Here is a 16,292-nt window from a genome sequence, read left to right as displayed (position 1 = left end):
TCCCATCGTGTAAGATACAGGCAGTCCGATGGAGGCTATACAAAGAATGGCGACCGAAGTAAAATTAGAATGGATGCGCAAGAGAGGAGTGTGCTCTGAAGACAACGCTGACCCACGTGTCCTATGAACTGAAGAATCTACTTTAGTGTGGATGTAGCTAAAGAAGGCATTTTATTAAGGCTGTTGAAGAAGCAGCAATGCAACTGAAAGCACTAACTTGGGCCTTGTTCATATACTGATAAGAATAGTACTTCCACTGTGCTAAGTGCCAAGCATGGTTTTAAGCACTTTATGTGTATATTAACTCACTTAATCCTTGTAACAACCCCATGGGACAGGTAGCATTGGTATCCCCAGGAAACTGACACACAGAGAGAAGTCACTTGCCCAAGGTCCTACACCTAATAAGTAGCAGAGCTGGGCTTCAGCCCCAGACAGTCTGGCCCTGGAGTCAGTACTCTTAAACACCACGCTGACAGTTAACTATGCTTTTCTTAACAAGAGTAGTAGCAAATTAGCATAAGCGACTCTAGAAGCTGTTCAAAATACATCAGGGAGTTTTTGACAGGCCATAATTACAATACCATGAGATAAGTTACTAAAAATAAAAACAGCAATGTTAACTTTAACATGCTTTACTGAATATTTAATATTCATTTTATGTATTCACTATAAAGTACTCTTAGTTCGATAATAAAATTTAAGTTTGTTTTTTTTTTAAATAAGAAAATAGAAGTACGAGTTTCTAACTTATGTTATGTTTGAATAGGTTTGATTTACACAAATCCTAAAGTGGCAGGCTACCAAATGCCTGCCACCTCTTAGCAGTAAAAGCGACATCAAAAAGATGTAGTAATGTTCTTACCAAAATTAATAAAGGCTTAGATATAAAAACTACTACTTAAAACTTTTAAGCCATAAAACACCATGCCAAAGGTTTTTATCAACCTCTTATTTTCTAAGCATAACTACCTTTCTTCAATGGGGGTAGTTTTGTGAAAAGGCCAAATTTCATAGAAAGGTGGGAACATGGGCCTTCCCCTTCCTCATTAGAAGTTTTTTTTGTAGGACTCATGGTGGCCACACTGTTTCAAACACTAACAGAAAACAAACGAGTCAACTTACAAACACGAAAAGCAAACTGTGATATAAAGAATAAGGAAAGGGGGGAAACATTTCAATAAGCTCAGATATGACATGATGATACTGTCACAGGACTTAGTATCTTCTTTATCTCCTAAATAAATTGAGCCACCAACAGGAAAAAGGTCACCTCACAGAGAATGCTATGAGATTTTTAAGTTGCTAGACTCCTTTCCATCTTCTCCTCCTCATCAGCTCTTGATACTGCTGTCAAATTCTACACACTGGCAAAGAAAAAAGGAGTGAAAATTGAGGGATTTTATAGAGAAATAATAAAAAGTTTGTTGTGATTATTTGAACTAAAATATTATAGCCATTGATATCATTTTAAATGCCTAAAACAAATGGCCTGTCCTTAAAGATATGCCCATGTGAACATTAAAACAATCATCACAATACCTGAAGAATGGAATCTACTATATTTTAGCAGAACAGCAACCTTCTCTTCTACCTCCCACCCACCCTAGGAAGTAAACACAATTTACTTTACAAAGGCATTGGGAAAAATGTGCTTGTTCCTTAAAACGGCTGTCAATTCAGAGACAATTTTAAGTACAACTACCATCAACTAGGAGTCTCAAACTTGCTGAGTATTCACTAATCTCAAAAGCATCTCTGCAGACTCACAACATGGGGGCATTCACCTAGAATGGATACACAGGGACCAAGCCACTGAGAAGGCTGGGAAAAGGGCACCAAGGAGCTTTTCACAAACTGCAGGCTTTCCCATACTGAGCGATGCTACCAATATATCAATACATCAGGCAATAACAATGCCTGATAGGCCATCTGCTCTAAAGCCTCTCTAGTAGTAGGGACTCATATGCACTGATTTTTTTTAAAAATTGAGATGTAATTTACATAACATAAAAATTCACCATTTTTAAAGTATACATTTCAGTGGTTTTTAGTACATACACCATGTTGTATAACCATCACCACTAATTCTAGAGCACTTCCATCACCCCCAAAAATAAACCCCATACCTATTATCATATGCACTGATTTTACCCAAACTTTCTCTGCAGATAGCTCCGTTGCCCATGCAGGTATTTTAAGATGGCTGGCTGGGGTGAATCTGTAGAGTAGCTATATGGTAAGAAAACAAGAAAGCTACATTGTCCAGAAGGATACTGAACCCAAATTCTTGGCATTTTTAGCAATTAAGCTAATACAATTTCTATATATTGGCTAAGAATAGCAGAGAAACTTACATTCAATATCCATCTTCACATAACACATTAGTGTGCCCCAAATTCATCCAAGATGTTAAAAGAAGGGAAGACAATCTACTAGGATTAGCCATAACTGTCCATAGTTGCAATTTCAAAATACAGAAGATGCATATGTGGGAAAACCTCCTTTAGTATCAAGCATAGCTGGATTAAAAAAAAACAACAACAAAAAAATGAGAAACTTAATCATTAAGCAAATATTGCCCCATCTGGGAAAATAATCCCTAGACCAGTCCACTATTTAAAGTAATATAGCTTTAAAAGCAACCTTACTTTTATTTTACCACTCTTCTGACCTAGAGTCTCTCCTCATGAGAAAAAACCACCTTTAGGCAAAGGCCTGGCAGGAGGGCCTGCAGATGTGTGGTGCTCAAGCCTTTGCAGGGCTCTCATTAACTAACTGAGCTCACAGCTTCTAAGACACACAGGAAGGAGACCTCACCTTCAGGCATCAGGGTGTTGAAAGCGGGAAGAAGTAGCTCCACGAGGGTGTCTTGCTTTTGTGCACTTATCTGGGGTGCTATTTCCAGAGAAGGAGCTCCTTTATAGAGTGTGCCCAAGATGGATTTCTCTAAGTTGCTCTCAGAGTTGTCCAGCTGCCCTCACCAATAAGTCACAGTCTTTGTAGGTTGATAGAAACCACCAGTCAAAGCAGATGCATATGGATTGTGGGGAAGCCTTCTTTAGTATCTAACATAGCTGGATTAAAACAAAAAAACTTAACCATTAAGCAAATCTTCACTTTAATAATTAATTTAGATTATAGCAATTATCAACTAGGTGCTAAGCTTGAGTCTACCCTTAGCATGGGCATTTAACACTTATTAATTGGGATTTTGCGGGCTTGATTGAAGGCTACAATGAACTTTTAATTTTTGTCCTACAAGAAATTAGCCCTACTTGATAAACAAGTAAACAAGATTGAGAAAATGGTTATTGGTAATTTAACTCATCCTGGCTGAGGCTTCTAAGCAACGAGTCCAGTGACTTCTGTTGTGCAACAAGTTGTACTCTAGTAATATATTTACAATGTAATTGCAATTTGCAATAATGGTTTAAATACATGTTTGTTTCCTGGATTTTCCAAAACACAATCAGATGCAATCAAGGGAAGTTCATGACATTTATATAATGTACAAACTAACAAATTTGCCTCAAAATAATTATCTATAGAAGTACTACTACATTATCTTTGTTTAAAGATGCCCAGGAAACAGCCCTAAATTAAAGTGACACCTGGCTAGACGAGGCTATAAAGCATTTATCCTCTGTCTACCTATAAGAAATCACCCAGTGACCAGAAAACTCCAAGAAATCGTCACTAAACTAGAATTTCATTTTCCTTGAACGTAAGGGCATTAAGAAGTCTAAGAATCAACTGCAGACGAAGGAATCCAAAAATGATTTAATGTCTTTGAGGCTTACATCCCCTTATAGAGTCAAAATAATGAGGTCAGAAACCTGGGTATTTTAGATGGCAGGTTTTTTTGGTCACCTTTCAACAATACACTTTTAATGATATAATTGTTATACAGTAAAAAGCCCAAAGTTAACTAAACTTGTAGATACATTTTGGAATGTAATTGCTCCAAAATTTCCCATTCTTAAATCTGTTTTTATAAAACTCTTCTGGGGCCAGCCCGGTGGTGCAAGCGGTTAAGTGTACACGCTCCACTGTAGCAGCCCGGGGTTCACTGGTTCGGTCCCAGGTGTGCACCGACGCACTGCTTGGCAGGCCACGCTATGGTGGCGTCCCACATAAAGTGGAGGAAGATGGGCACGGATGTTAGCCCAGGGCCAATCTTCCTCAGCAAAAAAAGAGGAATATTGGCAGATGTTAGCACAGGGCTGATCTTCCTCACCAAAAAAAAAAAAAAAAAACTCTTCTAATATATAATATGCACTTGTTCTGAATAAAGCTGGATTAAATTTAGTCTTCGTCAAATAGAATGGCAAATTACCTAGCAAGAGGTCATGTGGCTCTTGTATTGGAAGAGTACTAATATACACACATTATTATTTTACTGAATGCTAATCAAATACCTGGAACTGCACAACAGAGGAAATTCTGATATAACTGTTTCTAAAGGGGTTGGATTCCTCAGGTCTACCACAAGTGCCTGCTATCCCAATTTGCTGAAAGGATTATTTCAAAGTTTCCCTTAAAGCAAAATTATTCAAGAGTTTATAAAAAAATACCAACAAAACAATTATCCTTCAAACTATGTTATGAATAATCCTCTTGGTTTAGGAAAACGAGGGCTCAAACTCTAGGACTTTAGTTGTGGGACAAGAATAAAGGAAAAGAAGGCAATTGTTGTTTTTGGTAGATTCAACTATGTTTGCCAAGACTGTCTGCCATTATGATGACTGAAACTCAATTTTAATATAAATTTCTTCTGGATTACTGCAAAGATTACTGCATGTCACATAATCTCAAATAACATTAGGCACAAAAAATACACAAAATTAATGTAATTAATTGTCTGTCGATTGGCATACTGTGTTGGCTACGTGTTGTTGTGATGCTGAAAGCTACACCACTTGTATCTCAAATACCAGTAGGGTCACTCATGGTGGACAGGTTTCAGCAGAGCTTCCAGACTAAGACAGGCTAGGAATAAGGACCTGGCCACCCACTTCCAGAAAAATTGGCCATGAAAACCCTATGAATAGCAGCAGAGCATTGTCTGATACAGCATCAGAGGGTGAGAGGATGGTGCGATAAGACAGGGCAGGGTTCAGCTCTGCTGTACACAGGGTCGCTAGGAGTTGGAATCCACTCCACAGCACTAACAAGAACAGCAACATTGTAATTAACGTATAAGAAAGTTTTAAAAGATAAAAAATTTGACAGATAAAAAAATACAAACATTCAAAAAAACAAGAGGTCTATATCTATATTCAACAACGGGATCAACACAATAGATGAGGCCATATTCAGACTGGAACAAATTTTGGAAATTCATGCTGCAAGGGAGAATAAAAAAATGCTGGGCAGCTCAACGTTTTATAGCAAATATTAAAATCAACATAAAAATGTTCCTGTCTCCTAACCCCCAAGGGCAACAAATGGATTCACCTTAAAAAAAAAAAATAGTGTACTGTTACTGCCATCATCTATGTCCTCACACTCCCTGCTCCTCAGACCTGGGATGACAAGGGAATGAAGTTTTCCAAATCATCACAGCTTCTGAATGCCCATAAATCTACCAAGGAAGACAACTGACCTCTAAATCTGATTTTTGGAGACAAAAACATAAACACACACACAAAATGAACAGATAACATAAAATAAAGAGATGGGAACACCTACAACCTCCAATCACTCAATCAAGCTTGAGCATTTCATCTATAGTTGATATACTAAGCCACCTCAAGAGCCAAGACTGATTACTCTGCACTTACCCCACAAGGAATGGAAAGACAGATTTTAAACAAGTGAGCATCAAGAGAACAAAGACTCAAGATATTAACATTTACACAGCTGCTGACTTGTTTCATCTGCCAATTCCAAAATGATCAGAAGGCCTTTCTAATACAGATTCCATAGTATACTCAATGTCAACACGACATAGAAACAGAGGTTGCTGAAACCAAGACTCACACTACTCACAATGTTACAGGTATTTTAGTAAAAAACGTGATCCAAGCAACCAGAGATTATAAAGAGGTGCCAATTAGGTGAAGTTTGCAGATTTCCAAATCAAGACCATACTGTTGCTTGACCACTCCATTCAACTGATCAGTATTCTCTGAGGTAAAATCATCTCACCAAAACCAATGAAAGGATTGTAGAAAGAACTCCAGTAAGAAAGGACCAGCAAAGCAATGGCCACATTAGAAAAGTTATCGTTAACATGAGTCAGACTGTAGCCAAGAAAAAGCTTCAAATGATCTCAACCAAGAGCAGAGAATCTCACAAAGAAACCAATATACTTCCTAAAACCGATGTTCCCCAATCCCAGGATGGTTTCCCCATGGGTCTGTCTTCTGTGAGGGACAAACAAGCGCTCCTCCTATCTGCTTTGAGTTCTTTCTACTCCAACAGAGGCTTCCTGCTCTTGGCTCACCAGGTGGCATTCCTGTGTGGCTCTTAAGGGTGGTTCAACCCCCAGGTACCCAATCTCTGGCCAGCCTGAGGTACACTTGGGGACCCATCTAAACACGCACATCAACCGGGACCCATGGGAATGAGAGGCACTCAAAGAGCATCAGGGAAAATGGAAACCAACATTTTGCTTAACAGGAGGGGCCGCCTCTTTTCATCTTTCTGTCTAGCACCAGCACCAGGTAGTTGCTTAACGTGCCTTAAAAGGGAATAAAGAGCAAGAAGACAAGGGACCCATACTTAAAAGCAGATTCCCAGGAGGAGGTTTTCCCTCTTACTCGACTCTCGTAGTGTCAGCATTTGGGGCTCCCCCTCATGCCACACTTCAGTTGGGCCCGAGGACATAGTCTGACCCCATCACCCTCGGGCCGGGTCAACTGTTTAAGTGAATTCAAGCAAGAGTGGCCTCCGTGGACAACATAGGGCCTTAGAGACAAAAGGTCTCCTGTGCACAGTACACGGGTCGCCTGACAAGACTTCACGCTAATGGTCATTCATAGGCCGTTCGAGGACTGGCCCGTAAGGAACTCATCCTGGTGGTGTCTTGGACTCCTTATCGCCCCGCGAGTGTTTGGTCCTGTGGTTTTACGGTCTGAGGAACAGTTAGGCCTCGAAGGCCTGGCTAAGATGTGTTGCACTCCGCACCCCGAGCTCCCGTCTTCCCCACTCGATGGCGGGGCCCGAGTTTCCCGCCCCACGGCCCGACCAGAGGTTGGTGGCAGTTGAAGGCAGTAGAGACCGGCCCCAGCAGGTTGGAACCGGTCTGGGCCGGGCCGGAGGAGGAAAGGGGGGAGGGAGAGGCCGCCTCGCGCTCTCCCTGCGCGCGTGACTCACGCTGGCCGCTGACGTCAGGCGTGCGCGCGCGGCGGGGGGGGAGGGGGCTCTACGTACGTGTAGTGCTGCGGTTTCTCGGGCTGTGCCTGCAGCACCTGAGCGGTAGCGGCCGGGGGCGCCGAGGAAGCTGCGGAGCCGCCGGGCCCAGGGCCCTTCGACATGGTCCTGTCTTCCTGCCTCTTCGCCGCTCCCCTTTTATTATTCAGTCTGCGCGGTCCGCGCCGAGGACCCAGTGCGCCTGCGCCGCGCCACGAGAACGTGAAGACCCCCCACACGGCAGCAAGGGTTGCTGGGAGTTGTGGTCCTCGGTTCCGCTGGAAATTTACCGTCGGCAGAGGGTTGCTGCCAAAGGAACGGACCACAGTACCCAGGGATCTTTGCAGACGGTGTCCCGGATGCTGAGGGCCCGCGACGGCTTCTGGGGTTTGCAGTCCAGCCGCGTTCCTGCTGCTCACTAGCGTCCAGTTTTGTCGGGAAGCCTTTCCTTGAAACTAGAGCCCATGGAGTGGAAGGGGCACAGAGCTATGGGAGGTCTTAACGACTTCTGTGAAACAATTCCAAGTGTAATTTCACTGCCAACAGTGCAATAATTACCTCACTTCCATACTTAGTGCAGTTTGGGCTCGGTTCTGATACCGGCAGCGAGCAGTGCTTAAGAATTTGTGTCATCCATTCTTAGCTCTGGGTTTTTGTGCCCCACGTAGCTGGAGTCTGCGAACAGCCAGCCTCCTCATTCCTACAACGGGACTAACCTGAGAGGCATGAAGGAAAGTCTGCCTGCTGGAAGTCAACTTGATAAAGCTTTGCTAAAGGAGAGCTACATAATACTCGGTTTCCGCGCCTTTACTGAAGCGCTACATAAACATTTACCAACCCTGAAACCTGGAACTCCACGAGTTGGGTCCCTTCTCAGCTCGACACCTGGCCTAACTTGTTTCCAGTACATTAGGGGCCAAGGGCGAATTTAATCTCCGTCTAGAATAGTCTCAGTTACACTGGCAAGTTGCAGAGGTGTTGGGAAGCATTACATTGTGTCCAGAGGAAGGGCCTGGGTTTGAGTAGGGGGTGCGATTTATAATCCACTCCAGTTTCCTCCTCTGGACGTTGGCCTTCTCGTTTGGGAAAATATGTCTTCCCTCCCCGCTTCCCGCCAGTCGGGCGAAGTTCTTCACTTTGTGGTCTTTATCAAGTAAGCCAGTTCCCCCAGACCTAGGCCTTTGATTCTATGAGCTTTACAAAGTGCTTCATAGATATTTTAACACTTGTTTTAAACTTTGTTTTCCATGTTGACTCTGTTTAAATCTATTGTTTTTAAAACCGATTGATATTTTATTAGATAGGATTATATTAACTAATGATCATCTCATTAAAGAAACACATTCCGAATAACCTTAGGCGTGAGGAAGGGTGGGCTGAATGGAAAATTGTTCATTTTTAACAAGGATACATACTTATTTAGTCCCGGGTAACCTCACGTCAGAAGCCTGGAAAGTTGAGAAACTGGTATTTCTTAAATTGTCAAATCAATTGTTTAACCACTGGGGGCGTTGGAAGATGAAAAATTCCAAAAGGGCAAATAAAAGTTGTAGTGTATTGCTTTAATCCTATTATTAAATCCAAGTAATTGGTTTATATGTTATCCCCAAAATACCCGAGTATGATTTGAATGCAGAAATATAGTTCGTAGCGCTAGATTTTAAATGAATGTATATCATGAGTTTCAGAATAAGTGTGTACTGGTAGAATTGGGAGATGAGATCATCCAAACTGCTTAATTTACAAAAGAGGAAACCGGAACTCAGAGAGGTTAAGTAACTTGCACAGTTACTCAGCAAGTTGGTGACAGAACAGGAACCAGGAGGATAGCTTACATGCTGCCTCACATTCTGCATTGTTTCGATTGTATAAACATTTTCAGTTGTTCCCCATTTCCTGCGTTGCTTTTCCTCCCCTGCACCAACTTAAGAAAAAGAAAAACATGTCCGTATGACTGCCAAGTAAGAGGGACAAACTATTTCCACTAATCATCCTTAAATAGATGAGTGTAAATCCATATCTAGTTTCTCCTGGAGCAGTTTTAGTTCTTCTCTAATAATTAGCAGAGCTGTAAAAACACTAACTGGACTGTGTCTCCTCTAGAAAGCATGGGACAAACAGGGTTCTGGATATAGGAAACCCTTGGAACACAAAGTGGGTTGTCAACTTAGGAGCCCATTCCTTCTCCAGGCCATTTGAGCAGTCCAAAAAAGATGACAGGGTATTTTTCTGGTTACATCTCAGAACATTTGACAGCCTCCTATGCGGGATCTATGCAGTGCCCTGTTTCTTAGCTTTAAACGGGTTCTGTAAACAGGGCAAGAGCCTCTATCTTGGTGTCTCTTCTCAGGATGGCATGAATGAAATAGAAAGCTTAATTTTCCCCCACCCTAGACTTTGAGTACAAGGCAGAAACTAAAGTTGATGAAATTATCACATAAAAGTTAGATGTATGGTAATTAAATACATATTGTGGGTGTGATAATTGAGAGGGCTGAAATAATGAGGAATTTGGTGCCAAAGATGTTTTTGCCATAGCTGCTTTTTCAAATTGTGCATTTTTTTCTCACTGTTGATACTGATAGGGGACCTTTGGTGTTGCAAATAAATTTTTGAGGTATTTGTATTAATGTACAATAATTCTCTGAGTTGAAATCTATATGTATCTGGTTTTGCTGCTTTTTATTTTAATAATTTAAAATATTCGGTGAATCAAGAGTAAGAACTATGGAGTAGAATGCCCAAGGCTCTATTTCAATTTTCTGAGCTTTGTTTGGCTGGTCTTAACCTTAAGCCTGCTTTGGTATTTTATATACCTGAGTCATCTGGAGAACTGAATATTGCAATCCATCCAAGACATTTATTTAGGGAAAGGTAGGGATTACCATTTTTATACATTTGTCATGTTTCTTCAGAAATAATACCTTTCAGGATATACCATTAAACACAAGGGCATATATTTAATTTAGTTGTTTTTCGTTTACTCTTTATGGACATGCAAATGCTGTCATAGAACTATTCCCATTCTAGCTGTAGTCATTTCATTCAGTTGAATTACATAATTCAAAAATATATTGCTTAGTAGGTTACTTCTTGTTTACCTCTAAGCATATTGAAATCACAGCGTGTTTTGTGATGTCCTAAAGAACATACAAAACAGTACTTATAAAATCATTTATTGACATTTGTTTCTTTGTATCTATTATTTACCCCTCCCCATCCCACCGAACAAAAGAACTGCTTTTTGGTTAAAATGTGTATATGGGATATATAAAATACTTGGTAATATAACATGATTTACTGAATTCTAATTCTCATTTATACTCTGTACTTAACTATCAAAATGTTAATGAAAAGTAAATGATCACAGAGAACACGTATTTTACTTTGCAAAATATTTACAAAAGTTTCGTGACAGTAACTTCTCCTTCTCCCGCATTACATTAGCTTGATGCAATTAAGGTTAGGCTCCTGCACATCCGGACTCTTAAGTCCTGATAGGGACCAATGCAGTTCGTTTACACTGACTTTCTATTGTAGAGCTTTGGAACCAAGGGAAGGATCCAAACATAGCTCCGTTTTATCCAATCAGAAGAGCAGCTTAGTGTCAAACTCTGATTCGTCCGTTCTTCTTTGTATCTATCCAATCATTAGGCCACTTTAACAGCCAATCAGCGACCTAGATATCCACCAATCAGACAAGGGGCCCGAAGCACGGCCTTTGTGTCGGGGGATGTCAGCGCGTCGGCGAAAGCGCCCGCCAATAGAAAAAGTCGTTGGTGTATGCAAATAAGGGTCCTATGACGCAGAGACGCAGCGTGAAGCGTGGGTATAAAGGTGGAGGCATCGGGGGGTTTTTGAGCGCAGAGCGGTTTGGTAGTTTGTTGGTAGCGGTTGTTTGGTTTCCTGTGCTGTCGCGGCTCTTCGGTGGGCAGGGGGGCGGCGCGCCGGTCGTATAAGTGGCCTGGGACTTCGGCGTTGGGTAAGCGTGTTTGGGTTTACCCGTGACTTGAAGCCTCCCAAGCTGTTGATACTGGCCGTTGGGAGCCGAGTGCCGGCGGGTGCGGGCTGTTGGGGCCGCTGGCATCGGGCGTGGGGTTGGGCGATTTTCCCTTGGGGTTTAATTCCGGAACCGCGTCTCCGCCTCTTCCGCGGCGGTGATTCAGAGGTCCCGACGCTGGGTTACGGGCAGCCGGGCCTCCGCCCGTCGAGGAGGGGAAGTGACTCCTCCCCGCGCACCCCCTCCTGGGGGAGGCTGCTGCTCCTCGCCGCCTGAGTCATTAGAGGAGGGGGAGGAGGCGGCCCTCGGCTGTCTGCCGCCGCTAGGTGTGGGGTACGAAGGGGCCGGGGGGGCAGTGGCGCCGAGCCCGTCAGACTCCCGGGGATGCGAGCGTCGTGGCCCTGGAGTCATAGGTGTTTTTTTCAGATGAAAGAAAATGGCCCGAACCAAGCAGACTGCTCGTAAATCCACGGGTGGGAAAGCGCCCCGCAAACAGTTGGCCACTAAAGCTGCCAGGAAGAGCGCTCCCTCTACCGGCGGGGTGAAGAAGCCTCATCGCTACAGGTAGGCGCGGTGGAAGGAAACAATGATCTGGCGGCGCTGGCCTGTGCGGGCGCGTTCTGTTGCGTGGCCGGCGCTGTCAGTTAGGTGGTTTCCCTTTCCACTCTCTGCTCGCTTCAGGCCCGGCACCGTTGCGCTTCGAGAGATCCGTCGTTACCAGAAATCGACCGAGCTTCTCATCCGGAAGCTGCCTTTCCAGAGGTTGGTGAGGGAGATCGCCCAAGACTTCAAAACTGACTTGAGGTTTCAGAGTGCCGCCATTGGTGCGCTGCAGGTAAGACGAGGTCGTAGTAGGGGCGGAGGGCTTGGTGTGGTTCTCCTCGAAGCGAGTTTAATAGTGCGGCTCTTGTCCTCAACAGGAGGCTAGTGAAGCGTACCTGGTGGGTTTATTTGAAGATACTAATCTGTGTGCCATCCACGCTAAGAGAGTCACCATCATGCCCAAAGACATCCAGTTGGCTCGCCGGATACGGGGAGAGAGAGCTTAAGTGAAGGCAGTTTTTATGGTGTTTTGTAGTAAATTCTGTAAAATACTTTGGTTTAATTTGTGACTTTTTTTGTAAGAAATTGTTTATAATATGTTGCATTTGTACTTAAGTCATTCCATCTTTCACTCAGGATGAATGCGAAAAGTGACTGTTCACAGACCTCAGTGATGTGAGCACTGTTGCTCAGGAGTGACAAGTTGCTAATATGCAGAAGGGATGGGTGATATTTCTTGCTTCTCATGATGCATGTTTCTGTATGTTAATGACTTGTTCGGTAGCTATTAAGGTACTAGAATTGATAAATGTGTACAGGGTCCTTTTGCAATAAAACTGGTTATGACTTGATCCAAGTGTTTAACAATTGGGGCTGTTAAGTCTGACCATACATCACTGTGATAGAATGTGGGCTTTTTCAAGGGTGAAGATACAAGTCTTAACCACAGTGTAACTTACAGTTTCCTTAAAAAGAAAAAAAAAAGTAAACCTGGCAGCTATAGAATACACTATGTGCATTTATAATAGCTATTTTATATATTGTAGTGTCAACATTTTTAAATTAAATGTTTTACATTCACATGTGGTGGGGAGTCTTGTCATTAAGGTGTTTGTAATTTAGAGTCCAGTTGGTGTTTTCCTAACTAGACTGCACTTGTTTTCATGGTAGTAAAATGCTTTGCGCATTATGCCTTGCATAAGTCCTCATTCTACCACATGTTAGCTAACCCTCTAGTTGATAGTGCAAACACTAACCGGGGGGATTTTATTTATAAGGGCTCTGGGATATAATACAAGTTATTTACACCAGCATCTGTTACTAATATCCTGAACTAGTTAGTACAGCTTTTCTTTGTGTTGTGATTGGTTTTTAATTAGGTTGAGTTTTTCTCTACCGAGGAAACAATACCGACGTTCTCCTTGCGGAGTTTGTGTTTTAATAACCCTTAGAGTGAACTTGATGTGGGGGAGGGGCACACAGCTCCAGCTTATTGAAACTCTGCCAGTTAAGATGGTACTGGGTTAGGTTACATCTGGTATGTGGTCCTGGGAAAAGCACTATATAGAGATGGCCTTCTAAGTGGTTTTAAAATTTATCCTTCTATTGAAGTTTTTAGGTCAATTATGTATGTTGACTAAATTTACAAATAAACTTGTTTATCCAACTAAGTGTCAAAAACCTAAATTGAATGTGCAAAGCTTTAATACATCCATTATCTAGGTTCTTTCTATTCTAAAGTTTGGGTTTAGCTTACTTGGGGTTTTGTTTGATAGACAAAGGAACTTATAAGAACAGCATGTAAGCAGTTTTCTGCTCTATAAAAATGCCATGATTGCCATACTTGTAGTGTGGGCTTAAGATGAAGTATTCATGTGCTCCTCTCTGCCCCACCATTGTTAAGAAGTAAAAATACTTTTATTCAAGATACACTAGGCCATGGAAAGTAATTTTTAAAATTCTAGGGTGCAGATTTGGGATCTGTTGCATGTACCTGTTTGTGAAGTGTGTTTATAGATGTCTATACAGCAAGTTATTTTAACAAAAGCCCACTGGTATAGAGCTGATTTTTGGTCTGAGCTACCTTTTCAGTATGAAAGTAGCTTTTTTGACCAGTGGTGGCCAAGCGGTAAAGCGTAGTATGTGACTGTCAGCAAGACATGGGCACAAGAGCCGCCGGTCATCAGACAAAAGCATTCTGTATGTTTGAAGCTAGTAGTTTTAGAAAGACATTTGTGGTGTAATACTCCCCCCCCCCCCCAATAAGTTTGAATTAATTTTAAATTTTAAGGAGCTTAAGTAGAGAGGCAAGCTAGAATAGGTTTGGGAGTCTTGGTAACTTAATGAGCCCTATGAGATAACACTAATACAACGTAATGAACTTGTTTTCTAGGAGGTGCATCATAACCAGCTCTGAAACAATCACAATGATTTTGACAATTTCCTCACATTGTGCTTCTGAAGGACATTGAAATTCTAGACATTGGAATGTGCTGTGCTCTAGAGTGTCTGGTACTCCACACAGAAGTAAAGAACCTTGGCTGTTGTGATGAGTCAGCTTCAGTTACCGATAACTGAAGTGGGTGACACTTGAACTTGCTCCCGTTTGCATCTTGATATAGAAGGTTCTTGGATTATTATTGAGTAGCTTGGAATATGCTGCTTAAATAGTGCAACTTGCACTTCTACACTGTATTTAGCACACTTAAACCAGAAGGCAAAAATGTTTTGGTTCTAGGAAGTTGCCCACACAGGATATACCTGGGGTTAGGTGATGGAACAGAGTCTGTAAGAAGAAAAGCAAGAGTTGGAGCTGAGGAAGGGATCCTGTGCCCTTGATGGATGAGACACAAATAAAGTTTTTAAAGTTGAGATTTCCTCATCGTGTTAATGGTCTTCATTTGAGTAACATCTGTTTCTTTCACAAAATTTCCTCTGGGGAAAATGTCTAGAAAGTCTTGTCTTCTGACTTAGCTGGGGTTGGGGGAGTGCATTCAGTAATGAGACAGACTCCTATTTTTAAAGCTGATAATATGTCAGAGTTTGCTCAGGACAGTGCCAGTTTATGCCGGTTGAACGTGTGTAGTGATAGTTATTCTTTTCAGTGTCAGCCGTCCCAGTTAGGGCAGACAGTGTGGGCCAGGTAAGATGAGGGCTGAAGTGCCAGAGGTTCTGGACCCAAGCCAGTGCCCTTGAGAAGGCAGCTGAAGGGCCAGGTATTTGTGAAGTTGGCCAGAAGCCAGGTCTAGGCTAGGTGAGGTAGACCTCACTGCCTGCCCTCCACATTTGTTTCTTATCTTACACAGTTAGTGTAATTGTCTGTGGACTCCCAGGGCCCATATTTCTAAGTCTTCAAAATATTCCTGCTTCGGGCTGGCCCAGGTGCTGTAGCGGTTAAGTTCGGTGCTCCGCTTCGGAGGCCCAGGGTTTGCAGGTTGGGATCCTGGGCGCGGTCTGATGCACACTTGTGAAGCCATGCTGTGGTGGTGTCCCATACAAAGTGGAGGAAGATGGGCACGAGTGTCAGCCCAGAGCCGATCTTCCTCAGCAAAAAGAGGATTGGCAATGGATGTTAGGTCAGGGCTAATTTTCCTCCAAAAAAAAAAAATTTGTTTCATCCTAGAACTGATATGTATGTGGACCAGATGATTTAAGTCTAAGAAACAAAACACAGAAATTACATCCTGTTTAGAAAATATAAGGTAGTATATAAAGAAAACTAGGGAGTCAAGCACTTCAAACCCAGCTTGTTTCCTGAGATCTGTTCTACAAAGGATTCACTGTGTCCCCATCACACATCGGCCAAAGGGAAGGAGAGCAGACCTGGGAGAGGCCATTAAGGACCACCCCATGTCTCTAGCCAGACCTCCCCACCCTGCTGCTTTGCCCCCAGTCAGGGACCTCTGCTGTCCCCTGAGCAATGTCTCAGTGTAGGGAAATAGGCTCTGAGTTGATTAGAAATTTACTCTTGTCTGCTCATTCCTCACTCATTCCTCAGGTTTCCCTAACTGTTTCTCCACTGGGGCTCTCCCTGTCTGGCTCCTTGCAAACACCACCTCTTGCCTGGGTTGGATGTCAGAGTCTGGGTCTGTGCAGCAGTTGGAAAGTAGGCTCCTTCTGGATCACCTTCAGGTAGGGCAGCAGGGGGTGGACACAGTCCTGCCAGCTGTCTGCCATTGAATCAGCAGGAAACTCAGGCTTGCCCGTCAGTTTATGCAGGATGGGGCCAGCCTGTGTTTGGGAGCAATAGCGGAAAGCCAGAGAGCAGAATCCCAGGCCTATGGCCAACTTAGCCTGCCACAGAATGGTGAGGTTCATGGTTTTCACCACACCCTTCAGCTGTTGTCTCACTGGGGGTGGCGTGGTCCACTGGGCATGAGAGCCTTGCGCC

General features: G+C 42.9%; 2 protein-coding genes across 7 annotated transcripts in view; one reads left to right on the top strand and one right to left on the bottom strand.

The window, feature by feature from the left end:
• UNK (unk zinc finger) overlaps window positions 1-7,536 on the bottom strand; it is a 35,242-nt gene extending 27,706 nt beyond the window's left edge. For 4 of the 6 annotated variants that reach the window (XM_004432770.3, XM_087441623.1, XM_087441622.1 and 1 more), the window contains exon 1: window positions 7,381-7,536. In XM_004432770.3, coding sequence (XP_004432827.1) covers window positions 7,381-7,484 — 104 coding nt within the window. In that variant the 5' untranslated portion in view covers window positions 7,485-7,536. Of the gene's footprint in view, window positions 1-2,129; window positions 2,233-2,357; window positions 2,523-2,820; window positions 3,066-7,380 lie in introns of those variants that run through there. The other 2 variants (XM_087441621.1, XM_014789273.2) reach the window with 2 other exon arrangements.
• Window positions 7,537-11,190: 3,654 nt separating this feature from the next.
• On the top strand, window positions 11,191-13,568 carry H3-3B (H3.3 histone B). Its single transcript, XM_087441615.1, has 4 exons — window positions 11,191-11,341; window positions 11,786-11,923; window positions 12,041-12,194; window positions 12,280-13,568. Exons 2-4 carry the CDS (start codon window positions 11,796-11,798, stop codon window positions 12,406-12,408), a joined length of 411 nt encoding a protein of 136 aa, XP_087297741.1. The 5' UTR covers window positions 11,191-11,341; window positions 11,786-11,795; the 3' UTR covers window positions 12,409-13,568.
• The last annotated feature ends 2,724 nt before the right edge of the window (window positions 13,569-16,292 follow it).

This window comes from Ceratotherium simum, chromosome 16 (assembly GCF_057802395.1).
Source record: "Ceratotherium simum simum isolate JZ-2026a chromosome 16, ASM5780239v1, whole genome shotgun sequence".
Lineage (NCBI taxonomy): Eukaryota > Metazoa > Chordata > Mammalia > Perissodactyla > Rhinocerotidae > Ceratotherium > Ceratotherium simum.
The sequence above is the reverse complement of the archived record's forward strand: the minus strand, read 5'-3'. Positions and strand labels throughout refer to the sequence as shown.

Excerpts from the sequence above, each read along its gene's own strand:
- H3-3B (XM_087441615.1), top strand. The coding sequence starts at position 11,796 with ATGGCCCGAACCAAGCAGACTGCTCGTAAATCCACGGGTGGGAAAGCG. Across the intron at positions 11,924-12,040 it reads AAGAAGCCTCATCGCTACAG|GCCCGGCACCGTTGCGCTTC; the intron begins GTAGGCGCGGTG and ends TGCTCGCTTCAG. Across the intron at positions 12,195-12,279 it reads CCGCCATTGGTGCGCTGCAG|GAGGCTAGTGAAGCGTACCT; the intron begins GTAAGACGAGGT and ends TGTCCTCAACAG.